Source organism: Atractosteus spatula, chromosome 2 (assembly GCF_055471065.1).
Source record: "Atractosteus spatula isolate fAtrSpa1 chromosome 2, fAtrSpa1.hap1, whole genome shotgun sequence".
NCBI classification, from domain to species: domain Eukaryota; kingdom Metazoa; phylum Chordata; class Actinopteri; order Semionotiformes; family Lepisosteidae; genus Atractosteus; species Atractosteus spatula.
In genome coordinates this window covers 72,805,354-72,832,606 of record NC_142707.1, presented here as the reverse complement: position 1 = coordinate 72,832,606, position 27,253 = coordinate 72,805,354, and the positions used below count along the sequence as shown (strand labels likewise).

The window sequence follows — 27,253 nt, the reverse complement described above, 5'->3', positions numbered from 1 at the left end:
AGGGGGCGCTCACCCTGCGGTCTGTGTAGGTCCTAATGCCCCAGTATAGTAACGGAGACGCTATAACTTGTAAAAAGGCGCCATCCCTCGGATGAGATGCAAGACCGAGGTCCTGACTCTGTGGTCGTTAAAAATCCCAGGGTTTCTTCAAAAGTGTAGGGTTGTCACCCTGGTGTCCTGGCCAAATTTCCCCCTGGCCTTTACCCATCATGGCCTCCTAATAATCCCCATCTCTGAACTGGCTTCATCACTCTGCTCTCCTCCCCACTGAGAGCTGGTGTGTGGGGAGCGTACTGGAGCATCATCCAGGTGGGGCTGCACACTGGTGGTGGAGGGGATCCCCATTACCTGTAAAGCACTTTGAGAGATGTGTCCAGAAAAGCGTTATGTAAGTGTAAGGTTTATTTTATTTTTTTTAATTTATCCGTCCAGTTTTGCCAAATCTATACACGTAGAAGGTATTCCTAGTAGTTCAGGTGGGTAGCTGCGTCAGCATGCGTAGGCTGCAAAGGAACAAGTAACAGGTTTATTCCCTGCTGAAAAAAAGAAGAAAGAGAACACAACGTTTCAGTAGTGGAGAAGGTATTCCTACTTCTGAATATTACTTCTTTATAAAACTGAATTAATACATGTAATTTGATCAAATTTATATTCCTATTACTTTCAGGGAAAAGGTATTTTTAACATATTATATTGTGCAGGAAACAGTCTATTAATCACACACTACACGGTGGGTACTTAACTACAGTGCGGGCGTCAGGCAACGAAAGACAGCGGGCGAGTGCGACCGATTCCGCATTTTGCACGCTAATGACGTCATGGGTCTGCGATCTCTTCCATCGCTGGATGGAGCTGTCTGTCCTCGCCAGTGCTGAGCTGCTCAGGGCCACCATGTTACCGTCAAGGTAGCGCACAGCAGGGTTTACACAGAGGACCGTGGACGACACGGTGCGTCGCGCATCTGGGGCTGTGTTTACAGTGCAAGACGTCATGTTTTAACAAAGAGCGAGTGGTCCTCTTTTTTTATTATTTATTTAGCTCGATTTGACCTTCAGGGATGATGAAGAGGTGAAGATTACTTTCCGGGGAACCTCTGATTACCACATGAAAATGTTACATGCAAATATGCCACGGTCGCCTGCATCTCCGCAGTACCACCGTCTGCTGTTCTGTGTGACGCTGCTTTTCACCGGCCAGTGCGTTTGGGCCAAATTCTCCCAGATATCGGATTTGAAATCACAGCTGTCTGGGGTAGAGGAGCTCTTGGAGGAGTTTCGGAAGCAGCTCCAGCAGGACCAGGAGCACAGGAGGGAAGACGGGACAGGGGACGAGTGCCTGAACAGCTACAACGCCATAGAGGACTACATCATCAGGGCGAGGGACTCCATTGAGCTGGGAGCCACCTTCCTGACCGCGCCGGCCCGAGTGTACAGCTGGAGAGACTGCCTCCACGCCTGCTGCTCCGATCCCCACTGCACCGTCGCAGTCGCGGAGCAAGAGCGGGGAAGGTCGGAAGAGAGTCTCAGCTGTTTCTTATTTAACTGCACTTACCGGGGCAGGAATATCTGTAAGTTCTCTTTGCAGGAAGGCTACAACAGCTACAGCCGCGTTTACAACGCGACCCTGCGCCCCGCTGCGGGCGGGTCGAATTCGGACCTTCCGGAACACCCGAGTTCAAGAGGGGGACCCCGTGTCAAAACCATAGAGGACGATTCAGCCATAGAAGGTAAGTTACTCTTATTCCTTTTGACCAGTTAAGCAAATGTATGTAGCCTACACTGTAATACTGAATATCACTGTCTTTTGAAGTCGACTGGTAAAATGCTTATGTGTTTGAAATCGAGTATTAAAAACACTTGGTTGGAGGGAGTACTGAGGCTGAAAACCTTAATTAAATTAAGGTGCTACAGTAAATTAGTGTGCCTGGCAGTATTATCTGCATAGAGTGAACTGGGTGTTTCGGTAATTCACGTTTTAACATGAATTCTAAAATTGCTTCTAATGTCTGGAAAGGAACTTTTGTGCATATCCATACCCGGTAATTCATGCCAAAGTACAATATTTTCTGATAATATGAAAACAACACTTAATATTGCACAGAAATTACAAATCCTCAGGCATTTTTAAGTGAAGAGGGATGGACGTTCTTTCTTTCTGAATACATTATGTCTTTCTCAAATAAAAGCTTCTTGAAGTGTACATAATGGGACACGATCATACTTCCTGTTGTGCAGTGACCCAGTCCATCAGTTGTCCAGTTTGTCTAGATGGCCTTATTTACTGTCCATATTGTGGTGGAGGCGCTCAGTAAAGATATGCTCTTACATTAGAGTATTCCCAGCATAGGATTTAGACCCCAAAAGATTCAACTGATGAAAATAAAAACTGAAGCAGAAAATCCATTCGTGGCAGATCAGAGCCCGAGTCTCGTGTCCCAAAGACTGGAACGATTGCACTGTGAAACTACTGTCTGAAATCATTACTCAAGGCAGTAATAGCAGAAATTGACTAATTTCTGGACTCCGTCCACGTTGTGACTGTGATGCTGGTGGGTTTAGCAGGATTTAGAAAGCCGGTGATAATCAAAGGAAAGGGTTGACATGATTTGAGCTGTGAGTTGATGGATGACGTCAGGAGGCTTTTAGGATTGTAGGCCCCAGAGATCACTGGCAGAAAAAAAAACAAACAAGGCTCAGCATTACTGTGAGATACTTAAACATGTCTGGAAAAAACAGAGTTGAGAAAACATGTAGTTGAGACCTTCCACCACCCTATAACTAAATATCCATTTGATCCATGGCTTTTCGCCATACCCTGCCAGACACTTTCCTGTTTTTCCTGCTGTGCCCCTGCTGTACCTTGGTGCAGGAAGTGTCCTCTAGGATTGTCACATCCACTCAGTCCGACCCTACCAATGGTCCTGGAGCAAGGCCACACATATAGTTAATGGAAGATTGCAAACTAGAATTGACAGCACCATACTAGCTGTTGTACTGAGGGGCCTGGCTGCTCCTAATATCCATCGCGGCCTCAGCCAGCCCTGTGGATGCCAGGGCTCATGGTGTCTGGGGAGCATGTCACTTGTCACCCTCTCAGCTTTTGGTAACCAGTTTGATAATGTCCTAGGGTGGGGGGTGGGGGGGGTTTGTTCATCTGGGCAGGCAGAAGTGTGTATGCCTCATATGGGGTCAGATCCAGAGTCAACTGCCTGTACGTCATATGCAAAAGTACCCCAGTACTCTGACTTTCTGCACAGACTGGGTGCCTGGAAAAGACTGCAGTGCTGTGGGCCAGAGTTACTAAGCTTAGCAATACAATAGATAAGGTGTTGCTTCCTTGTGTAGGGCATCAGCAGCTGTTTAATTAGTCTGCTGCAGTGATGTTTTTGCTGACAAATCCTACACCATCGATGACTGGTCTTCAAGGGTAATAGATTGGTTCTCTTGTGGACTGTGGTTTGGGCTCAAAGTATGATTTTACCATCTGTGTATTTTTATGTTGCTTCAGTTAAAAGGCACAGATTATGTGTATGCAAGGGGTATTTAAACCTTTTTTTGAGTGACGCAGAAGGACTTACTTTGGCACATCTTTCTTCTGCATAAAAATCTGCATCTGTATCCACACTGCATGATAATGTCAAGGTTAAAAAAAGGATATGCTGCACCACAAATTGTATTGAAGGAAATATATTGAGACAAACTCTTACTCACCCGCCGAGAAGAGATTCCAGGAGAAGCCCAGTATAGAAGACGCTTCTGTCTGACATACAAGCAAAATGCTCTGATATTTCCGCCTGCAGAAATTTCTGCTTTCATCCGAGAGTAAAATCAAAGAGCTAAAGACCTCATATACAAATGATTAGAAAAATACTTTTTTTAAGAGGTATCATTTTAATTTAGTCATAATGTTGTAATGGCGTGCCACTGAGGCAGGACTCGTAGCGCGATCCAGGAACGTGAGAGAGCCCACTTGCCCTGCGAGAGGAAGCTGAGCTGGGGAACCTGCGAGTGGCTCACAGGGAAACCAGGAGCTCCGAGTTATTACAGGGACCAGGCTGCTCGCTGACAGGCGAGCCGAGTAACCTCGCAGGCAGGCGGGGCTAGCTGGGGAGCCGGGGCGCTCAGTCTGCAGAGAGGGCGAGCCCGGGAGTCGTGGTCAAGTGTCGTCTGAGTCCAAAGCTGGGAAGACACCGGCAGACAACAAGCCATAGGGAGAGACCCGTCAATGAGGCCAGCGAAGGTCAGAGCCAAGGAAGGCGCTGTGGGACGAGAGGCTCAGTGTCGAAGCTCAAATACAGAGCCCAGAGCTCCGACAGGTCTGAGTGTTTATACTGAAGAACACCTGTTGGTCATAACCCCATGTCGGGAGGGATAGTCCCTCAGGCAGCGTGAGGGCGAGAATGACAGGCGTGAAAATTATTATCTCGACTCAAGTGACATCGGTTTTTCATTTTAAACGTGAGCAGGGAATTTTGCTACAACAATGTGTTTTGTGAGTCATTTTGGGGGAAGACAGGACTGACTGTGCATCTACAGGCCTATGAACAGCATCACCAGACCTATCGAGACCTACCACCATTAAGGCAGCCAAAATCTCCTTCTGTTCCAGGCTTAGTGAAAGGTGCTCAGACTTCTTTTTTAATGCTTGAACCTTAATTCAATCTCAATCTTAGTTATCTCCCTCTCCTGAACAATGTAACACACTTTGTTACTATGTTTACTTACCTGAAGAGGAGTATGTTTATTCTCCTGGGATCCCAACAGGACTATATTACCATTTTAAACTTCCTATACGTTATGAATGCCGTCATACACAATGTTCAAATTAGGAGCTCTGTGTTCTTTTTGATGCAAAGTAAATAGTAAAGTTTAATTTCAGGCTGAAAAGTAGAAAGAAGAAACCAAATGTTTCTCCTGTTGAGCCTCGACGCCTGAAAAGGTTCAACAACAAATTTAAAGTTGTGAATTTTTGCCATTGAACAAAACAAAATAGTCTGTAATGTTAAAGTTAAAAACACAATTCTACAGATCCCTCTAAATTGTTGTCATAGGAACAGTTTCTCCCATCTCAGCGGTGGAAGACTGTAATTCCTTTAGAGTTGTCTCCTCTTGGTGAGGTCCCTGACTAGTGCTCTTCTACCTTGTTCTGCACAGATTCACGGTTGTGCCATATTTTCTACATGTCTTTATAATGGACTTTACTGTGCTTTGGGGGATATTCAGTGCCTTGGAAAACGTCTTTTCCTGTCCACTGATAGGTGCTTTGAATGTTCTTCAACTGTGGGACCTCTCAGAGATGGGTGGATTTAACCTGAACTCATGTGCAAAACCATAACTGCACACAGGTGGACTCCCATTCAACTAATTACAGTATGTAACTTATAAGGACAGTTGGTTGCACCATCACCTACAGCTGTACAGGCACTTCCAGTCAGATTGTATGTATCAGTGAATTGCTAAGTGGGGAAAAAAGCTGGCGTAACAAACTTAAATACGACATCTTTCTGGAAATTATAATGAAATTTTAAAGAAACAGCATGTTTCATTGGAATGTTATTAGAAATAAATGCTCTGGGTGGATGAAAGAATGTTAGATCATATAGAATTTCCCTCAGTCATCTTTGAAAGAGGTGCACTGCCATGTTGCATACAGTCTGAAGTTACAGTGATGCATACTCAAGATGAATTCCATTGTTATAGTCTCAGACAAATGGATGCACATTTGCTTTATGTTTGTTCCAATGGAAACCTTCTGCAGCATCCTGAAGAACAAAGGAATGCTTCTCAGAAAAAATTATCAAGAACAGAATATTTAGATAAGATAAGATCACTTTATTGGCCATGTACAATTTCTTGCATTAGGAATTCGTCTTTTCGCATACACCAACTTGCTCTCCATGAGACACACAGACAGGGAGAGAAGCTTGGGGTCAGAGCGCAGGGTCAGCCATTTATACAGGGCCCTGGAGCAGCTTGGTGAAGGGCCTTGCTCAGGGTCCCAATGGAGTAGGATTCCTCTGCCAGCTGCAGGATTTGAACCCGCAGCCTTCCAGCCACAGGCGCAGATCCTTAGTCACAGAGCCACCGCTCCACCCAACATATTTTTCTAGTTTAAGGGATTCTTGCACTTGTTTACAAAACGAGGACAGTTTATGATCTGCAAGGGAATTTTAGAACTAATTTTGCTGAGATAGCTCTCAAACTTCTCGCAACTGTTTATTGGAATCCATTTTGAAGGGGTCGTAGCAACAGTATTTCTGTTTAAACCTGTAGAAATCTTTTTTTGATTACATAGACGTCTTTAATACTGTAGAACTACTTTCGTGTCTGTAAACCAAACTTTCAGCTATTTTCTTTCAGCGCTCTAATTGCTGCTGAAGTTCTTTTACCAGGTGTGTGCTTTTGATAGTCCCCCGGTGACTGGATCACTGGCATGAATGTCAGGGCTGTCAATTAACTGGTGTTTGTCAGGAATCGAGAACCAAGTTTTGAGTTTCTTGCATGTGACGAATGACACCACAATTGGTCAGAGCTTTTGAACAACTAATTTTCTGTTTTCATATAGCAGAGTCTGTAGAGCATACTAAAAAAATGAAAAAGAAGACCTTTGAAAGTTTTAAGCTCTTATTTTTTAAATAATAAAGATGAATATTCATACATTCTAACCATTACATTGTTGAAAGGATTTAATCTTTCGGAGCATACAAAAAGCTCTAAAATTATATTAAAATTGTGGCTATACTATGTGTCGATTACAAGTAGCAGTGTCTTGACAGAAACTTGGGTATATTTTTTTAACAAGTATTTTTATGCTTCATGTTTTTGGACAGATATGTCCAAAAGCGACCACTTTAACTGTTCAATCCCAAAACCTATTGGAAAGATTAACTTGAAATTTTGTGATCCTTCTTTCAGGGGACACAAATGTGTGTGAGTCATATTTCAGGCTAATATGAGTTTCACATGTAATAACCCTGTTCTTTTTATAATGATTACTCTTGTTGGTGTGTCATACAGAAATGTTTTTCTGGTGTGATGCACACAGCTGAAAACCGCGCGGCTTTAACACAAATTTGATGCCCTGTGTTTTACAGATTGCCCTTAGAGAGTCTGTAGTGACCCATAAGATCATGGACTAGATCCTCAGTACCAAAAAATAAGTTTTTTTTTGGAAAGTAAATTACTTCCTATCCTAAATTTTACTTAATTTTATCAATTAGATTTGCCTTAAGAGGATCAGAACTTTGGGCTTTTTTAAGTGTCCTCTTGTATCTATCAAATCCCAGAGGACCAAATATAGTCCATCAATTTCCCTACGGGATTAATAAAGTATTATCTATCTATCTATAAAGAGGTTCCTAAGCACCCAACACAGCAGATGACCTCCAGCAGGGGATCAATAAGTAAGAACGACCCGGAGGATCCCGAAGTGTTTTGACAGTACAGTGGAGCGGATCGATGGGGCTTCTCTCTCTTGTTTTTCCACGCAGACGGTGATGAGCCCCCCCGCAGCGATGCTGGGCAGGACGTGGTCATACAGCTGCCCACGGACTGGGCAGTTCTGGACGGGAGGGACAGCGTTGACGATCACAGAATCACACACTACGAATGGACTTTACTGCAAGGTGATCCCTCTGGAAATACCAAGGTAAGGAGCTGACAGAGGTCATTTCAATATGCCTCATGATAGGAACAAGCACCTGCCACTTCCTCAATTACTGCATTGCTATTTTATGCATTCCTGCATGGCTGGCTTGAACCTTGGGCCAATGAGCTGCTAGAGGCCATACGAGTGGGATGAGATCAATTGCCTTTCCGTGCCTGTAGTCTCTGTCCTTTGCTTTTTTAAGGATGGACAAAATTGAACACTTTTTTGTTCTTCTTTCTCAGTAGCATTTTCCGGGTTTATTTCTCACGTTTTGCTAAGTATGGTTTGTGTTTTCTGACACACCATTTTGTTTTTTGTCCTGCTGGTCTGGCACTCCACCCTGTTTTATGGGTAACTTCTAATCCTCAATGGGCAAAGACTTGGAAAGGGGTGAAAGAGACCAATTAAGTGAACGTTTCATTCACAACAAGATTTTCAGGATGATAATCAGAAGACACTGTGTAAAAATAGGCTCCTCATGGTATTGTCCTAAACCTTTTTAAAGTAAAGAAAACATTATCTGAAGCTGAATAAACAAGTGTCCATTTACCTGGCATTGTGGTGAGTCACCGAAACTACAGAGCTGCCCAGTAGAATTAGGCTGTCCGAGAATTGTTTCCACATTGAGCCCGATGTGGGATCGTGTGACAGTTTGTACTAAAACGTACTTTATTTTTTAAGCCATAGGTCGCTCTCCAGAAACAGAGGACACATTCGCCACAGTGGAAATTTTATATTTTTCACAACAAACTGAATTTGTAGGTCAGTTCTAACATCCACATGCTAGAAAAAATTACGCTCGCAAAACAACTCTCGTAACATGACATTAAAAACATTTACCAAAACGTTACAAATATGGTCTACACATATAGTAAGCATTTGTTGACTTAAAAGCTATAAAGTGGATTCATGCCTTTGAGGTGAGTCAAAAAAAAAACAGAGTCAAACTATTTTGTAATTAACTTATAGGACTCTGTTGGATAAGATTGCATTTAGAAGAATAATCTAATTCTTGGGTATTTAGAATTACATGTAAATGACTGAATTTCTGAAAGAAAAGCACTAATTTAAGAAATCTCAAAGTGCTATCATACCTCAGTATTAAAGCATACAGACTGGGTAGGTAAAGACCTAATCCTTGTTATAAAAGGTGTGATGCTCATGACAAATTGAGGAGGTTCTTTAAAGTAATCAGAACAGATGCAGCGTGTTTGGTTAAGATACAGCTGGGCTCAGAAGCAGAGTAGGACCTGCATGTGGAAAAAAGGACAGATTGAAAATGCTGCAAGGGTTTAGATAAGAAGCTATTACATTACAACCTCTTTCAAGGACAGAGGCCCTATTGTGTTAATACTCTCCTGTGAAATCAAGGTGAGAGATGGATAACGTCAGTGCTCCTTACTGTCCAAACTGAAGAGCCATGTACTGCAAAACACAACAACCAGTCGATGGAAACAGTTCAGTTATATTTTTATCAGTGTTTTGATTTCCTCATTGCAGTGTTCAAAGCTTTTAACAAGTCTTCTTGTCCTGCTGGGTGATTTGAACCCCTCCAGAACAGACTGAGCTACGGTCGTGAGTTCAGGCGCGAGTCGTGTCGCTAGCCAGCTGTGGCCGAGAGCTGCCAGGCGGGTGGGGGGCAGTCAGTCAGGCTGGACTCTCTGAGCGGTGCAGAGCCCGCTGCAGACGTGCCTCTCTCCCTCCCGTCGTCTCTGAACGCCCTGGACGGGGCTGCGTTGCCTTGTTAGAAGAGACGTGTCCTGGACACGGGTGATTGGGGTGATCGAGCTTATTCGGGATTGAGAACAGGAGACTCTTTCTGCAGTTTGCTCCTCAGACCCACTGGTTGATTGCCTAGGAGCCCTTAAGAGAAGGGGTGATGAAGTCCTTTGATCAGTGCGCTACTAGTACAGTATGTGGTCATTTCTTGTTTGTAGCCTTCGTATGTTACATTTCATACAGTCATTACAGTCATAAACTTTGCATATCTTATATATATGTAATACTATCATTGGTTAAGTTACTACTCTGAACCACTTTAAAACATTAATATGTGATTGTCACCAATTAAATTAAATTGAAATTAAAATCTCCTGTTTTAAAAGGAATGCTTGGTTTTACAACCCACTAATAATGAAACTAAGCACATAAACAGTTAGAATCACACTACACACTCCCTGAGTGAAAACACACATGACTTCAGTGATGAGGGAAAATATTTGATGTTAATCAAAGGACTGTTCAATGGCAATGTTGCAGCTTTTCATGTATTCACATTTTATATCAGCTCTTTGCGTCCTGCATGGCTGTTATCTCTTATAATTAAGGGAATTTTTAAGATGACTTTTTATTTATTTGGATTCCCTAAACAGATTCTGAATTTTGAAGACATTCATCAGATATTCTGCATGAATAAATCAAAAGAAACAGAAATATAACTAAACAGTCCAGTGTAAAAAAAGACAAAGCCAGCGTTATCAGTATTTTGGTTTGAATAGATCATAAGAAAATAAAAAGCTAGGTTCTCTACTAGGTGGTTGTCTAGAAAGATGCTCTTTTTGTTTGAACTTTACGAAGTGACACATCTCAGTCCCAGTACTCCATTGATAGTGTTGTCACTGAGTGCTCATTTCTCAACAGCCACACTGGAGCAGAACAAAAAGATGGCTCTAAAACTGCCATAATTGAGTGATAGTTATGATAAAACTTTGTCTTCCAGGATTAATTTAAATTCAGTTTTACTGTTCACATTCTAGTTCAGAAATATGGGCTATTTGACCAGATCTGGGGTTTTTGTTCAGTCATGGGCATTTGTCCATGGTAATATTATACTTCAATGAATTCTCAAAGCACCCTAGAAAGCAGCTTTACAAATTAACCACATATCTTGTTTATGAAATAATCTGTCCCATCCTATAATATACTTTTCCTTTATCGTGGAGTCCTACTTTATATGTTCATTTTTGACATGGATGTCCATTTTCTGAAAAAATGGCATTGGTTTTCCCACACAGCACGGGTTTCCCATAGAAAACAAATCGGAACATCTTGGAGTTTTTCTCAGGGACCCTGCCTGCACCGTGGAAAAGGAAATTATAAATGTTAATCTCTAAACAAAACTAGGTTGAGGGCATGGTGTGTTAGAGAACATTTTAGGAGCAGTGCTGTCTCATGCCCTGGATGTCTTCCTATTGCAGTTGCTGTCTCTGAAGACATTAAGGGTTAAATGAGACAGGCAGCAGACACTTAGGGGCAAGGGACTACAGAACAGTTCAAAACTTAAAAGGCGGGGGCGCATCCAAGGAAATCTTCAAAGTGTAACCATTGCGGTTCCGCGGCCCCAACACCTGGGCGCAAACCCGGGTCTCTGGCATAACGCAACAGGGAGCCAGCCGAGTGAGCTAAAGGAGACCTCCCTCAGCCCAGGCGGCTGAGGTCCCTGCTACGTGCAGGGAGGGCGATGACGTCACCATGCCCAAACTAACTCCGCTACAAAAGGACACCTACTGTAGGATTCTGTTTCTGAGTCAGAATAAGAACCTGGGGGAAAGTAACACAGAGGATAATTAGGTGCTTATACCTAAATACCAGATATAGTAACTTTTATCTCTGGCACTTCCTGTTCCTGCCTCAGCATGTGCTTACAATGGAACTGAATCACAGATAAATGACAAGCAGGGAGTGACAGTAAAGGATACAACATTACTGGATATAAAATGTGGGAAAATAGGAAAGATGGAAATGGTGTCGCACCATAATCAGAAATTTGAGACACAGGATCTTAGATGCATGAAGAGTCTCAAAATATACAGATCACACATAAAAAATCTATCTAAGGGATAGTGTTAGGACTCTGCTACAGAAAACAAAATGTAGCTATTTGCAGGCATATATAACTAAATCAGGAATATACTGCAAGTGTGAAGAAAGAAGTGTTAGTCATGGGAGAATTTAATTTTCCTCACAGAGTGAGAAAAATCAACAGCAGAGTCAGCTGCTCACTAAAATACTCAGGAATGAGCTCTGCAGTTTAGCAGAGGGGATATTTGTTTGAAACACGAGATCAATACAATTAATATGGAATAAAAAAAGCTCTTGATAAAACCATCTTTGATCAGTTATGCTTTGAATAATACTTTGAAACTATGAAGAGCGAGTGGGCCAAAATTCCCCATTGGCCTTTACCAATCACGGCCTCCTAATAATCCCCCTCTCTGAACTGGCTTCATCACTCTGCTCTCCTCCCCACTGAGAGCTGGTGTGTGGGGAGAGTACTGGCACATCATCCAGGTGGGGCTGCACACTGGTGGTGGTGGAGGGGATCCCCATTACCTGTAAAGTGCTTTGAGCGGAGTGTCCAGAAAAGTTCTATATAAGTATAAGGAATTAATAATAATAATAGTAAAAATAATAATAATAATAATAATAATAATAATAATAATAATAATAATGATAATAATGATAATAATGAGTGCAATCCTTGGACCAGACAAGCTAGAATATCTAAGTAGAACTGAACTGTCCATCCATTTTCTGACCTCTTTATCCAATACGTAACCCTGGGGGAACCCAGAGCCTATCCCTGCAAGTAGTCTGTGCAAGGCAGGATACACCCAGGACACCAGTCCTTCGTAGGACACACACACACAAACACACAAACACACACACACACACACACACACACACACACACACACACACACACACCCACCCACTGTACAGATGTATCTACCTGGAGGGCCAACACAGAGACACACAATGGCAAGTACAGCAGCACCAGCCGCCATGGTTGCAGCAGACTATGATGTAAGGTGTGAGTAGGCTAGGCTGAAGTAATAGGTTTTCACTCTGGATTTGAAAACTGAGATTGACTCGGCATCCTGAATATGGGGTGGGAGACTGTTCCATAAGCTAGGGGCCCTGTAACTAAAGGCTTTACCGCCAACTGTTATTTTATTAATTTGTGGAATATGAAGAAGACCTGCATTCAGTGATCTAAGCAGGCGACTTGGATGGTAAACAGGTTTCATGGTGGTACAGTAGTACTGGGTTGTTGAGCGCACGTTTCTTTGGTGCATTGTGAAGTTGTGAAGACCTTTGTTTGAGTACAGTAGCTTTTCTCTCTTTCTTGTGGGCTTTTCATCTGCTCAGGCCTCGCAGGCCCCCTGAGGAGAGGGTAGCCTGCCACATTTCGATTAGCCAGTACTGCTGTCAAAGTGTGCTGTCCATGTCGCCTCTTGGTGACTGTGCTCTTTTATTGGGCAGGTCACCCAGCCCGGAGTTCTGAAGCTGAGTGGTCTCCAGGAGGGGTCGTACTGCTTCCAGCTGACCGTCACGGACACTGCTGGACAGAAGAGCTCAGACAACGTCACCATCACTGTCCTTCCACCTGAGCACCAAGCAGAAGGTGCAGCAGAGTCCCCAGAGTCCCCAACAGTGCAGCGGTCACTTAAAGAGCTGCAGAACAGAGCGTTGTACACTGCAGTTATTTAGGGAATCGTTATTTCAGGTTGTGATTAAATCATTCATGTCCAATATCTGTTTGATGGCTGATGCCCATACGTACTGGCTCAGCCCAAAACAAACAAGCCTACATACATCTGTTGTGAAATTTTGACCTAGAGTAAAGGACTTTTCTTCAAAATTCCAATCTCCGGTTTCAGACAAATACAGTCTGAAGTATTTTACATGTACCACTGTTTATCCACAAAAGCAGCGATGGAGTCCTTGACAGAAGCTCGCATTTCTCCAGATTTAGTCGAAGATGCCAAGAAAAGATTTTCAATGTGTAAAAAGCTTTCTGGTGTCAGCCTGCTGAGAATTAATGAAGGCACAACAACAAATTCCTTTCTCACTTCCTTAGAAGGATGTATTGTGGTGCCATATTCCAAGAGAGGTCTGATGGGCGGAGCAGTGGCTCTGTAGCTAAGGATCTGCGCCTGTGGCTGGAAGGTTGCCAGTTCAAATCCTGCGGCCAGCAGAGGAATCCTACTCCATTGGGCCCCCGAGCAAGGCCCTTCACCCCAACTGCTCCAGGGGTGCAGTATAAATGGCTGACCCTGTGCTCTGACCCCAGGCTTCTCTCCCTGTCTGTGTGTCTCATGGAGAGCAAGCTGGGATATGCGAAAAGACAAATTCCTAATGCAAGAAATTGTATATGGCCAATAAAGTGATCTTAATCAGTGAACACTGAAAAGTGGTATTGGAGAAAAGTGTTATTGCACCGTACCATACAATAGGCAGCAATACTCTACAGTCACCAGATGAATCTTCAAATACACCAAAATAAGACTTAAACAAAAAAGATGTTTAACCCACAATTAAAGTACAGCAATCATTGGTCCTATGTCCCTCCTCCAAGACAGGACACCTCAACTCTCATTCAGAGTCCTGTGGAAGAGACCTACCTGAGGTCATGTGGCTTAGGGCACCTTTGCACAAACCACTCTGTAATCCTCTGTAACTAAAATCCCTGGGCTCATTTAACATGCACCTGCAGGCTACGCCAGATCTGTCTTGAGCACCCCAGCCCCTCCCACCTAATGCTCTGAGACAACTAACCTCTCTGTCCTGAAGCAGCTGCCCCCACCGCTGCGGTCTACCAACCCAAAGTGACCAGGGCAACACCCTTATCTACACCCCTCCCCAGCTATTGCTCAGTCAACCACTAGTGCGTATGGGTGGGTCTACTCTTCAAGCCAGTATCCGGGCTGTTTCGGCAGCCTCTCCTGGCAGATCTGTAATCCCCTAAGATGATGTCTGACTGACACTTTCCTTTTTCTCATTGGAATAATGAGAAAGTGTGAATAATGAGAAAGTTTCTCATTTTAAAAAACAGACCCCCAAAGAGAAAATGCCCATCCATGAAGAACTCGCATGGAGCAAAAACAAAAAAGACACAGGAGTCCCCCAAGAGCCGGGTTAGGAGCCCTAGATCTGGAACTGAAATGACAGGATCTGCTCCCACATGTACTTCATATTATATCTGGAGTTTGGGAGTCTCAAATTTAAAAGGAGTTCAGGAAAATAACATCATTTACCAAAATGTGTTGATGAACAATTATGGATGTAATACTCGGCTTCATCCAACTTGGAAGAAATTAGCATGGCTTTGTTTTGATCTTGAAAGCATATTCATTTTTCCGTGGTGTATTAGTATCATTATTTATCATTATTTCTTGATGGTATTCAATATCTATTAGACTGTAGGCACTCAGTCAGGGCAGCCCCAAATGAACCAGACTGGAGACAGCAGAGAGACAAATTTTCTTCTTTTGTTCGCGATGTGCACAATGGGATAGCCACAATACAAGTAAAATGTGCACAAGTAAAACCTGAAGCAGAAATCGAGCATCAGAGATTAAATACACTTTCAGGTGGGGGTGGCTGATTAACTAGTCTCCCACCTACAGTACTAAATACTGTCCTCTTGGTTTGTGCAGAACCGCATTTTTATGACGTATCAAAACCATGGTGTTGTGCTCTGAAACTTCTTTTCATGCTGTTTGGATTCTGATGTGTGACAACATCAGAAGTGGTGTATTGCTAAGCCATTAACAATAATTAACAGTACAATGCTTAACTTGGCTAGACTAGTGACGAGTCAGATTCTTATTTCCTAGAGAGCAGGAAGCAATTTCAGCCAGATTACTCTACAGATCACTCGGCCTTTGTCCATAATGGAACATAATTAAAAAATGAGCATTAATAAATGTTACTACTGCATGAAGGTCACTGAGCCAGAGGCAGAAGTATTCAGACTGCAGGAAATGTTAATACCCTCTGGGAAATATTAAGTCAGACAAAATAGATGTGTTTAATAAAATGTAACTGCGGCATAGTCCATTTTATTTTTTAGATGTGTTTTAGATGTGATTTTTTGTTCTCTTTTTAATGGATTGCAAAATGAATAGATTTGTTTTTAGGTTCCAAAGCATTGAAAAAAAAATCACTTTCATACATTGTGCTCAAGATGAATGAAGCATAATGATACTGCATGTTAATGTGAATATGTGACTTTGAATACCAGACTCTAAATACCTTAACTCTGGTATAATATCGCTCAACAGACAAAAAAAAAAACAGACACCAAACTATCCCAATCAGTTGATTAAATAATGGAGGCTGTTATAAAAGAGCATTATGTTGTATTTGGCAAAAAGATATGATTCGTGTTCTTCTGGAGCACAAAGGCCTGCAGGGAATCGAAGACACATTTGTGTCCTGCATGGCATTTCTCATCTGATGTCTTTCCTGCTGGATGCAATGCTTCACAGCACATGTTTCTCCTCTCTGCAGCTTGTACAGGGCGCTGTTCCCGGTACCAGTTCATGTGTGATGATGGCTGCTGCATCGACATCACGTATGCATGTGACGGGAAACAGCAGTGTCCAGACAGGTCTGATGAGGCCTTCTGCCAGAGCTGTGAGTACTGCGGCGGTTTGCATGACCAACGTTTCGTGGAGCTGAGTCACCGAGGCCTCTCGTGCTCAGGTCTCGGTTTAGGAGTGATTTCAGCAGTTACAAGTGATTTAAATGCAGTACTATATCTTTCTTTTTCCTATTTCTTAAAAAAATCCCAAACAAATAACAGTAATATAATCAACATCGGTAACATAAAGCTGCAAATAAACATTATTAAAAACAGATTTAGTATTTTAGAAACAGAGCCAAAGCCTACTTGATAAAATAACTTTAACTGTAAACTTTTATATACAAAACAAAAGGCTTTTTTTAAGCTAACCCATTTTACCTCAGAATCACCAAGTAGGAGTCGACGAGAGGAGCCGAAGGGTGTGTATTTTGAGCCCTTGATGGTAAACAGTTGGACGGAAGGAGGGGTAGCAGCTCCACTGCTGCGGGCCCGCAGTCTGTCAAGTTCATCTGCTGCGGTCTGGGCTGCTCCAACCACCCTGGGAAATACAAAAGTCAGAACCTTTTGGCCTCCAGACAGCAGACAGCGTAAACACGTGCGAGAGCTGTTCCCTGGCGACACGCTGGCTGAGTGACGGGCGAGCCCTCTGTTTTGCCTCTAGTTGATGGAAGCCGCAAAGCTGTGAGCCACTCCTCGGACACCGCCGGCCGCCTGGACACCGCGCCCTACTCCGAGGACGGGGGCGACAGGGTGATGTTGCTGGGGGAGCCCCGAAAGGCAGTGGAAGACCTGAATTCTCCGGTCCATTCCTATAACAGGGGGGCAGCCTCCCCTCCTCGGCCTCGTACCCAGACAGAGCAGGACGGCAGAGAGGTCTCGGGTACGCTTGCCTGAGGGAGAGGTGGGGTCTGTCAGCTGTGCCTCACAGCCCTGAGGTCCTGTTAGCGTTCAGCGAGCACTAGAGATCGTTCTCCCTGCGTCTTCTCCTCGGCCCTCCGTGAGCCGAGCACTCGAAACAGAAGCAGTAGCCTTGCAGTGGGTGCTGGGGAAATAGCCATTTCAACAGCGTAGCATCAGTAACATTGCAAAAACCTCCGAAACCACCTGGACACACAATTTGATTGAATAGATTCATTTAGGCATACCACAAATATTATATTTATGTGCTATTTATTTATATTTTATGTGTTAAATGACACAAGATGCACCAGGAGCTTACCTCAATGTTGTAAACATTAGTGAGATACTTTTTTACATTGCACTACATATTTTAGACATTTCAAGCATTTCATTAAGAATGTGTCTGTTCTACTCTTTATTAATAAACTCTCTATCTCAGTCTCACTTTATATATATTCTAAAAGCAACATTACTAATGAGGAAGACCTGAAAGCCTCCCAATACCACTTTTGAGAATGTCACCTTCTTTACTATATTCAATCACACAATATTTATTTATACCTGTGCATCTATTGATTCAAATATTAAAATAAAATAAATTGAGTTAAAATTATGAGTTCAAAAAGGAAGGTAGAAAGTAAAATATTAAAATATTATGAGTTCAAAAAGGAAGGTGAAAAGTGTTTGCAGTTGAAAAATGAAAATACCTGAACTTTCACAATGAATATGTCATTTCTTCAAACAAGGAATACATATATATAATTTTAATTAAATGACACTGTCATATAGGTTAACTGAATGCAGGTGCTAATTAATAACATGCAGGAAAATGCTGACTGAAGTTGTCGTCTTAGTTGTTAATTGGTTGAGAGATTTTTGCAGCTATATGCCACTGTTTTCTAATGCAATCGTTACGAGAGTTATAGCAGAGCTCAAAATGACTAAATAGTAATACTAAAACAGTGTCATCATTAAAGAACAGAATAAGACTCTGATGCAAGGATATAAAATGAACTGAACATATTGTGTTACCCCATTGTGTTATGGGGAAATGTAGGTATGGTGGATAATTTACCATGAAGGGATTCTCTGTAATAGGTAATACTTAAATGGCTTAACAGAGCCTTCCCTTCTGCTCCGCTGTGTGCTGAACACTGAAGGCAGACTACAACAACGTAATATATTGTTCCTAGCAGCGGAAGGGCAGGTGGTACACAGTGCACCTCAGTTTTAAGTTATCCGATCCTCCAATTACTGTGAGATGGATCTGTTTCTCTCCCTTGCATGAGAGGAAAAGGACCCACAACAGTCAACAGTTTTACCCTGGTTGTGAGAGAAATAACGTTTGTGTGTCCGCAGACTACTGTCTGGTGCCCCCTGCTGTTGGTCCCTGCAAAGGCCTTTTCCCACGCTGGTATTTTGATGGGGCCGACGGCACCTGCAAGCATTTCATCTACGGAGGCTGCAGAGGCAATGGGAACAACTTCCTGCAGGAGGCCGACTGCGTCAACGAGTGCGTCAGGAAGCCAGGTGCCCCAGCTCTTCCGGTCACGTCTGTGGCCTCAGTCATGCAACTGCACATGTCACAATTGAATCTTACACACCCCTTGCATGTGAAATCCACATGTTAGAGTTGCAATATCTTTTCGACCTACAGTTAACCCAGTGGTGCTTTTAAAAGTGCACTTTTTCTGCAGGCGTTGCCAACAGCCATGTAGCGGGGATTTTGCAAGCAGCAAAGGAACAAGCCGAGAGGGAAATCCCACAGAGTGAAACTTTTTTCCCCTTGTAATCCCACTTTTTTCTCCGGACAGCAGCAGACAAAAACAGGACACATTGTTCAAAAAGCAAAACATGACGCTAATATTAAGGAGAGACAGTCCCCCGCTTCGCGAAGTGGGTTTCAGACGTCTCCTAGATTGTTTTGGGCTGTACAGGAATTTTGAAGTAGGGATTTTGAGTTTTGAAAGGAATTTTGAGCTTAAATTTGACTAAAACTGTATTTTGATGGTAGTGTTGGAAATCACAGGCATGTAACTGAAGGGTTTGGAATGGAGCAGTGGGTGAGCCCCTGGACAGGTAGTGGGTTCAGGTCCCTGCTGCAGACCGAGCTGTTGCGTCATTGGACAAGCTGCCTTCCTGCTTTTGACTAGCATTGTTGGGGACCTTCCTCGCAATGGGCCAGTCCCATCCTGGGGGGAGTCACCTGCTCTGTGTTCGCGTGGTGCTGCAGTAACCAGGATGAGTCCCATAGCTCACCCAGTGAGCCGCTGTGCTCTTTCACGGCCTGTGCCAAGCCTGTCCCTCTCTGTAGATCAGACCTTATGTCGCTTGTTTCCTCTAGCGGTGGTAGTAATTGATCTGGGTTGTCTTCTGCTCTCTACTTTTCAAGTGTGGAATTTCCTTTGGAAATTTAATTGCATACATTAAGTGCTCCAATGATCTTCCTTCTAGATCAAAGTCTGAGCCTAGGTGTAAAAATACACACGTCACTTGAAGTGGCAAAGCAGATCCTTGCATAATTTTCATTCCGCGCAGCAAAATCCAAGAAATTCAGCCCTAGTAAAATAATATCACGCAATGCCAACCAGGCAGTGAGAAGGCTTTCTGAAATGTTGCCTTTGACTTGCAAAATTCTGTTTCATCTAGATTGACCTGGGGTAAAAAGTCAGTAGACCATGAATATTCATCAAAACATGGCGTGAAATGTTCAAACACCTGAGGCCAAATTCAAAATAATCATCACCTTGAAACTGTACGTAGATTTGATTCAAATGTAATTTTGAGAACTGTGGTATTTCATACCTGTGCGCTGAACTCACGTGGGTCGTTAATTGGGTATGAAACATGATGGGTCAGGACAGAAGTGTTCAGGGAGCAAAGGGAAAAAGCCGAAGTAATAAGCCCATGTTTGTCTGTTTATGTTTTTAGGAAGAGCTGTACCAAAGAACACCACGGACCCTCCCTCTAGAGTGGAGTCGGAACCTTGTAAGTTCACAAATGTAGATGCACGTCCAGATGGAGAGACAGATCGGTTTTCATTCATTAGAGCGAATTGCAGCAGAAGTCGGCAAGCACTTCGGCAGACTGGTGGTGGTGGAGGGGATCCCCATTACCTGTAAAGCGCTTTGAGTGGAGTGTCCAGAAAAGCGCTGTATAAGTGTAAGCAGTTATTATTAATGATTATTACTTCAGGGGTGTCCAGCTCATTTGTTTGGCCCAAGTGACAGGTGTGGCCAGGGCCTGAGTGACTTACTGTACCTGCATCTGCATTGTCCGAGTCTGCACACGACGCAGGCGCCTTTGATGGAGTTGGCAGTCTCATCCGGCAGGGCAGGCGCTCGATCTCTGATCTCCGTTTGATGGTGTCGCAGATCTAGTTTGGCAGGAGAGCGTTTTTGCATGAAAACAGCGGGACACAAAACCACAAGGCCCCGGTGCTCACTTCCTCCTCCTCGTGCTGGAGCGACGTTGGCGATTGGGCCGCCTCTGGTCTCACTGAACTGCACCCGGGGTTCTTTTCCTGCTCACTACCTCAAGAGTTAGTGTGGTTTGAGAGAACTGGAAAAAGACATTTCCAGTGTGTCACTGCATATTTCCATTTACAGTACATGCAAATCCTTCAGAAGCCAATTAGTGCCGCAGAGAGAAAAAATATCGTTTAAACGAGATAACATTGCGTTTAGTTATTAAACACAATGTTATCTCTTTAAATTCAGTAGTAGTAGTAGTAGTAATAATAATAATATTATAGCATGTAATAGAACTGTTTATTATTTTATGCCATGTAACGTTTTAATTCCATTAAAACATATAATGGCTGTGCAGAGTATTTTGATAAATAATGGTACATATACAGTAGATCTCCTGAAGTACATTTAAATGAGTTTGATGGTGCTCTGTATAGCTTATCAGGGTTCAGAGTAAGACTGATCACAGTTTTCCACTTGGCTTAAAAACTGGAAACAGTGCAGCTGCACTCAACTCAGGTTAGCTTTCTAGCTCAGGCTGTAAACTGTCTGTTGTCTGGATTGTTATTTAATTTGTCTGGTGTTGCTTTACCTCCATATTTGGTAAAGCAAATACCTTTTGACATATCAACGTGTAATTTTTTAATGTCTAAGCTCTCGTATACTTAAATTTCTTTGTTAATTAGACAGATTTTTACAAATTTCTTTTCTAGTTGATAATCAAACTTTTAAAGATGCTACAGATGAAGAGTAAATGCTCAGATTGGGGTAATAGGATTTGTAGAGTACCTCAGGCAATTGTGTTAGAAGCACTGCTTTTCCCGAAGTATCCCTGATCAGGATTCTGGTACAGTCAACTGTTGAAGTTTGCAGATAATAGCACAGGTGGAGGATTCACAAACTGCCAAGTCTTTGTAGAAGCTGAAAAGAAATCTATACATAGACCCAATTCACAATTAGGCAAACACCTGGCAGATAACATTTAATGTAGCAGGTGGCAAAAATAAAATTCCAAGCATAATGTGGAAAACACTGACCTTAAAACAGCTGCCTACGAAAAAGACTTTTCTGCTGACATCACTTTCATCTTGCAGGCAACTTGATAAAGCGATAAAAAAAAAGAATATTAGAATGTGGTTAAACCACAGAAAGTAAGAGATGTTATTTTAAAACTATACAATGCAGAATTAAAACCACGGTTAGAATATTATGTGTCATGTGGGGCAGCACAGTACAAAAGCATTACGTCATTAAAAACAGGCATTGAGTCACCTGGTCTCCAGGACCAGATATCCAACTTTTCTATAACCCCTGATCTTGTCTGATGGTCTTGTGTGGGGCTGACTCTCTTCTCTGATACCCTCTTGTATTATGGATCTGTTTTCTTTACAAGGAGCCCTGAGGTTATGCAACAGCCAGATGGCTGTAGTTCTCCCTCACACTTTATGCATCTCATTTACTAGCTGCCTTCTTCAGTAGGGCTTTTTCCTCAGGGCAGACGATATTAGCTGCCTCCATTCCATGAATAAGGTCTGTGTTTTTGACTGCCTCCCTCTCGGTAAGTCTTACACTGCTGGATCAACGTCTGCCCTTCTGAAAGCCCCCTCTCTCCTCTAAAACAGCTTCTCTCCCTGTGTGGGGCCCGGTAGAGTCGTTCCAGATGACTGCTCACTCTTTATGTGTTCTAGGACTCCTGTCTTCCCCTCTATAATGGCGTGACGCGGGGGTCCGGCTCTCCCTGCTGCGTCAGTGCCGGTTCGGGGTTCGATCGCTCCTCCTCTCTCAGGTGTCCTTCCATTCCCCCGCTGGTCCAGCCCCCTCCCCCATCTCTAGGTCTAGCTGCGCCTTCTTCTCCCGTAGCACCGAGCTCCTTCAGCTCTGTTTTGGAGGAGAATCGTTCTGCTCAGAAGCTGTGAGTTCCTTCCTGTGCTGAGGCTCGGGACAGGGGGGTCAAAACACGGTCTTGCCCGTGTCTGCCTACTTACGTATGAGCGTCACATTTCGTGCCGACTCGCTCGCTCGTTCCTTCTTCGCCCCCCTGGCTCCGGCCCTTCATCGCCCTTGCAGCAGCTCTGGGGCACGGCCTGCATTACACAGGAGGGGGAGAGGGCTGCCGTTCCCCTCAGTCGAGTGAGCTGCCCCATCAAAGCTCGCTGTTCGAATCACAGCTCTTCTCCACCTCGATTATGGAGCAGACTGCTGAGTTACTGCGTCACTTACTGTAAGTTCTGCAGTTGAAGCTAAAATCCAGTTCGGGGTCATGGGGGAGCTGGAGCCTATCCCAGAAGGCAGCAGGCACAGGGCAGGGTACACCCTGGACAGGACGCCAGTCCACCTCAGGGCAGACACAGACACACGCTCACACCAGGGCTAATTTTCCCAGAAGCCAATTAACAGTACTAGTGTGTTTTGGAATTGTGGGAGGAAACCGGAGCACCCGGAGGAAACATGGGGAGAAAATACAAGCTTCAAGCAGAGAGCACCCCAGCAACTGAACCCAGAGCCCCAGAGCTGCAGGTCTTGCTCTATTTGCTCTATTCAAGTTTAAATAAGACAGATTATTTTAAGTGTATATTTTTATAGTCTGTTAAATGAGTTGCGGTTGTCTTCTTGAGTAAACAATATTTATTAGTTACCTATTACATGCATTCTTTTTAATGCATCACATCACAATCCCGCAGCCAACAGAGGAATCCTACTCTGTTGGGCCCCTGAGCGAGGCCCTTCACCCCAACTGCTCCAGGGGTGCTGTATAAATGTCTGACCCTGTGCTCTGACCCCAAGCTTCTCTCCCTGTCTGTGTTTCTCATGGAGAGCAAGCTGGGGTATGTGAGATGACAAATTCCTAATGCAAGAAATTGTACAGGGCTAATAAAGTGATCTGAGCTGATCTCCCTTGTATCTGAGTAGACATCTGTGGATCAGCATGTTCCTGTTCCCTTGCAAACATGTTTTCACACCCGAAGAGGGCTCCAGAGCCAAAACGTTGTGTTTCCTTTCTTCTCCTTTCAGAAGGGAATAAACCTTTACTCGTCCCTTTCTTTTGTAAAGTGCCTGTTGTTTCCCGTAGCTCGCACTGCCAGACCGGATGTCCCGCCGGACAGTGGAGGGGACAGTGGCATCTCCTTGTCAAAACCGGCACAAGGCATAGGTGGACACCCGGCCCCAGAGTCAGGTATGTTGTTCTGGTGATGTAGTGGTTAATTATTCTATAAAACATGTTCCAGCAGCCATATCACCCTACAACTCACAGCTGGCAGCCCACTGCCACTGGTCCTGGAGGGGAGACTCCTGGGAAAGCTAAGGCTGCTGCTGGAAGAGGTGTTAGTGGGGCCAACAGGGGGCGCTCACCCTGCAGTCTGTGTGGGTCCTAATGCCCCAGTTATAGCGACGGGGACATTATACTGTAAAAAGGCGCCGTCCTTTGGATGAGACATAAAACCGAGGTCCTGACTCTCTGTGGTCATTAAAAATCCCGGGGTGTTTCTCTAAAAGAGTAGGGGTATAACCCTGGCGTCCTGGCCAGATTTCCCATTGGCCTTTACCAGTCATGGCCTCCTAATAATCCCCTTCTCATCACTCAGCTCTCCTCCCCACTGAGAGCTGGTGTGTGGTGAGCGTACAGGCGCATCATCCAGGTGGGGCTGCACACTGGTGGGGGTGGAGGGGAGTCCCCATTACCTGTAAAACGCTTTGGGTGGAGTGTCCAGAAAAGAGCTATATAAGTGTAAGGAATTATTATTATTATTATTATTATTATTATGATTATTATAATTATACCAGATAAAGTGACAAAAGTGCTTCACACATGATGACTAAAAGTAGAGAACCTCTGCCTAGTCTGTACGTACAAAAGCAAGCTTCTCAACATATGAGACCTGAAGTAGCACGCGTGGTCAAGTCATGCATGCAGCACTCCACAAAGCACCTGAGCCACACCAGGCAATCACTGAGCCGTTGGCGTGGGGAGTTCGAGCCACTGTCAGAATATCTTGGTTGCTTTTTTGACGGAAGCGATTGCAGAAGCGATTTAAGATTCAAGCATTCATATGAGACTTGAGAACAAGTAGAAGTGCGTTCCCCACCAGGCCAGGGTGTTAAATTTCTCCTTTAGGTACCGGCTGGAATTTTTATTTCCCCTGCTGCTGGTGCGATTTTAAACCCTCGCTGGGGTAAAGCCCTGGGACAGTCTCCTCCAGGCCCTGTGCGCCTCTGTGTTGATTCGTGTGCCTCGTGCGGTGTGTACGTGACCGGGCGGGCCCTCTCTCTCTCTGCCCCCTGCTGTTCCCCTCTCCAGGCGCCGTGGTGCCGCTGGCTCTGGGCCTCGCCATCACCGCCCTGCTCCTGCTCATGGTGGCCTGCCGGCTGCGCCTCGTCCGGCAGAAGCTGAAGAAAGCACGGCCCATTACCTCGGAGGAGTCCGACTACCTGATCAACGGCATGTACCTGTAGCGACCGGACCAAGAGCCACCTGGACAGAGGACCCCGCCTGCAACACAGAGGTGGTCTATAGCTCCCCTCAGAGGTTTCCAAAACGTATTTGTACCCCCAGGCTCGACGGCCTGTGCTGAAAATTCGAAAGCGGCTACGGGTTTTAATCATCATAAAGGTTATTCCTCTCCCTGCTTGAGTACATTTCCTGGAGCTGACAGTGTGGTGGGGGGCTGAACTGGAAATCGAGAAAAGCTGTTTATCTCCCGATTACCCAGCTCTTACCATAAATATCAGCACTGCTGTCCTTATAACTGTGCAGCTGTTCCATGAACACGCGCTCTTGTCACGTCTCCATTTTTTTACTGTATGTCTGCCCAAATCATCCTTCAGCCTTGTCAGCAGTTTGGTAAAAAAGGTAATTTTTTCAGAACCTAATATTTCCTTGTTTGAGTTTGAGTGACATTCGTCTGGTGCATTCTCGGGTTTGAAATGCTGAACGAAGCCCTAAGAAATAAAATGTACAGAGTTCTATAATCGTGACAGTGTTGTATTGCATTTCAATGCTTGTGCCATAGTGTCATGGTTGTGCCTTCAGTATAACAACAGTGTCTCATATTCAAAGAAGAATTGATGTACGCTGAACAGCATACTATAAACATCTCACCCATCATGCTCATCAGAGTTCATTTTGTACATTTTTGTGAAGACCAAAGAGTGAAGGTGATATCCTGAAAGTGTCGTTTCTGGCCTGTATTCCCCTTCTTTTGTAACAGGGTGGAACATTTTGAATGGTACAGCCTTGTGAAATACAGGCCAAATTCTCCTGACACCTCCCGTCTTCTCGCAGGATGCTTCCAAATGAATTACTTCGAAAGAAAACAAATCTGGATTGGTTTTTTATTGACTAATATATACAGAACTCTTTGAAAGATCTGTCCAATGCATACAAATTAAATAGTGTACTTTCACTTGTAATTTAGAAGTTATACCCCCTTCCAATATTACAGCACTACAGAAGTGGAGCCAGTGAGCAGTTAAACAGGCAGTTAAAACCATCTTTACAGTAGGACTGTTGTATGAAAAGAATCACGTTTTCCTGTTTTTTACAAGGGCTTGGAGCATATGGTAAACATTAATAAAACATTTACTGTAATTTAAGTTTTCACCTGCTTCATACCAACAAACAACAATCAGTTATTTCTCATATACTTGACAGTTCAAAATGTTTTTTTTTCCATTTTGTTAACATCAAAAAGAGGTGTGACGAGTGTTGTGAGACATAAAACGGTTTATAAATGGAACCTAAAAGTGTTCTGCCAGACAAGTACAGCCCTGCTCTAGACAACACAGTCAACTTCGGAAGAGTGTGGATCGGATGTACTCGTCTTCGGCAAGCTGTTTGCTCATCAAGCATCACATCCGTCTGCTTCACTGTTCAAGGTTTTCAGCTGCTGCATTTGCCGGGGCTGTTACTGTTCTAATTATTGTTAAATGGTATATATATATATAATATAAATTCTTTAAATATAAATGTTGGATGTAGCGGACCTTTGAATTGTGAGATGTCAGTGTGTTTGGGCATTAAAAAGATGTGCAATATTCTACGACTTTTCACTGAATTCAACAGTTTAAACTTTTCCTGAGTTCAGTGGTTTCAAATCTGAAACTAAATAACCTATCTCAACGTCAGATTAATTTTCTAAAATGCAAATTTTCGTTAAAGACATAAAAATTCAGCTGCAGATATGAGACCTTGTAAATCAACCAGATGTATGATCAGGCTGAACTAAAATGTATATAAAATGTATATTGGCCTATTAAGCATGGTATTGCAGCTCTGGCTTTATGAGAAAATTGCAAAAATACCTGCTATCATAGAATATCATCATGCAAAATTTTATACAAATTAGATTTAAAAATTTATTTGTAGGCACTGCAAACTGTCAGGTTGTGCTGAACTGTTGGGAAAATCTTAATTTAAATGATTTATAAAACTTACACTGGCAAAATAGAATAGAAATATCGATATCCATCTAGAAACAACTGCAATTTTCATGTTTTTATGGGACAGCTGGACTAAAACCAATTGTTTCCATACATCCGCAATAACAATTCAGAAAGAAAACATTGCTCAGCACATTCATTGGTCATCCTCAGTTTGGTTATTGCACTTGACCAAAGCTCACGTCATATTGCGCCTAGTTTTACTTTGCAATCATTTTCCTTTGCTCGATTGAAAAGCCTTGAAATCGCTCTGAAAAAAATCTGCAAGGTCAAAGCCGGGTGTTGTGATTGCTAGGCCCCAGTCTCTCTGGTAACAGGGCTCGCCTGCTGGCTTGAACTGCACTGGAGCTGGAAGAGTCACTCAAGACTGCCAGCTCCTGTAATATAGGAGAAGGTTTCTCAGTCCACCTTTATTATCAGAAATG

The 27,253-nt window shown here is 43.5% G+C and overlaps 1 protein-coding gene across 2 annotated transcripts; it reads left to right on the top strand.

Annotated features, from left to right (window-relative positions):
- Nucleotides 1–828: 828 nt before the first annotated feature.
- On the top strand, nucleotides 829–26,421 carry lrp11 (low density lipoprotein receptor-related protein 11). 2 transcript variants are annotated; one of them, XM_088909277.1, is made up of 9 exons: nucleotides 829–1,726; nucleotides 7,490–7,647; nucleotides 12,912–13,053; nucleotides 15,945–16,070; nucleotides 16,682–16,900; nucleotides 18,280–18,450; nucleotides 19,852–19,908; nucleotides 23,461–23,565; nucleotides 24,688–26,421. In XM_088909277.1, exons 1-9 carry the CDS (start codon nucleotides 1,105–1,107, stop codon nucleotides 24,840–24,842), a joined length of 1,755 nt encoding a protein of 584 aa, XP_088765403.1. In that variant the 5' UTR covers nucleotides 829–1,104; the 3' UTR covers nucleotides 24,843–26,421. The 2 variants fall into 2 exon arrangements, with proteins under 2 accessions (XP_088765403.1, XP_088765405.1); XM_088909279.1 differs by lacking the exon at nucleotides 16,682–16,900 and having other exon boundaries at nucleotides 874–1,726.
- The last annotated feature ends 832 nt before the right edge of the window (nucleotides 26,422–27,253 follow it).

Bases quoted from the DNA above. Each gene is read 5' to 3' on its own strand.
- lrp11 (XM_088909277.1), top strand. From the start codon at position 1,105: ATGAAAATGTTACATGCAAATATGCCACGGTCGCCTGCATCTCCGCAG. The intron at 7,648-12,911 runs GTAAGGAGCTGA...TTTATTGGGCAG, and splicing joins ATCCCTCTGGAAATACCAAG to GTCACCCAGCCCGGAGTTCT. The intron at 18,451-19,851 runs GTGCCCCAGCTC...TTATGTTTTTAG, and splicing joins CGAGTGCGTCAGGAAGCCAG to GAAGAGCTGTACCAAAGAAC.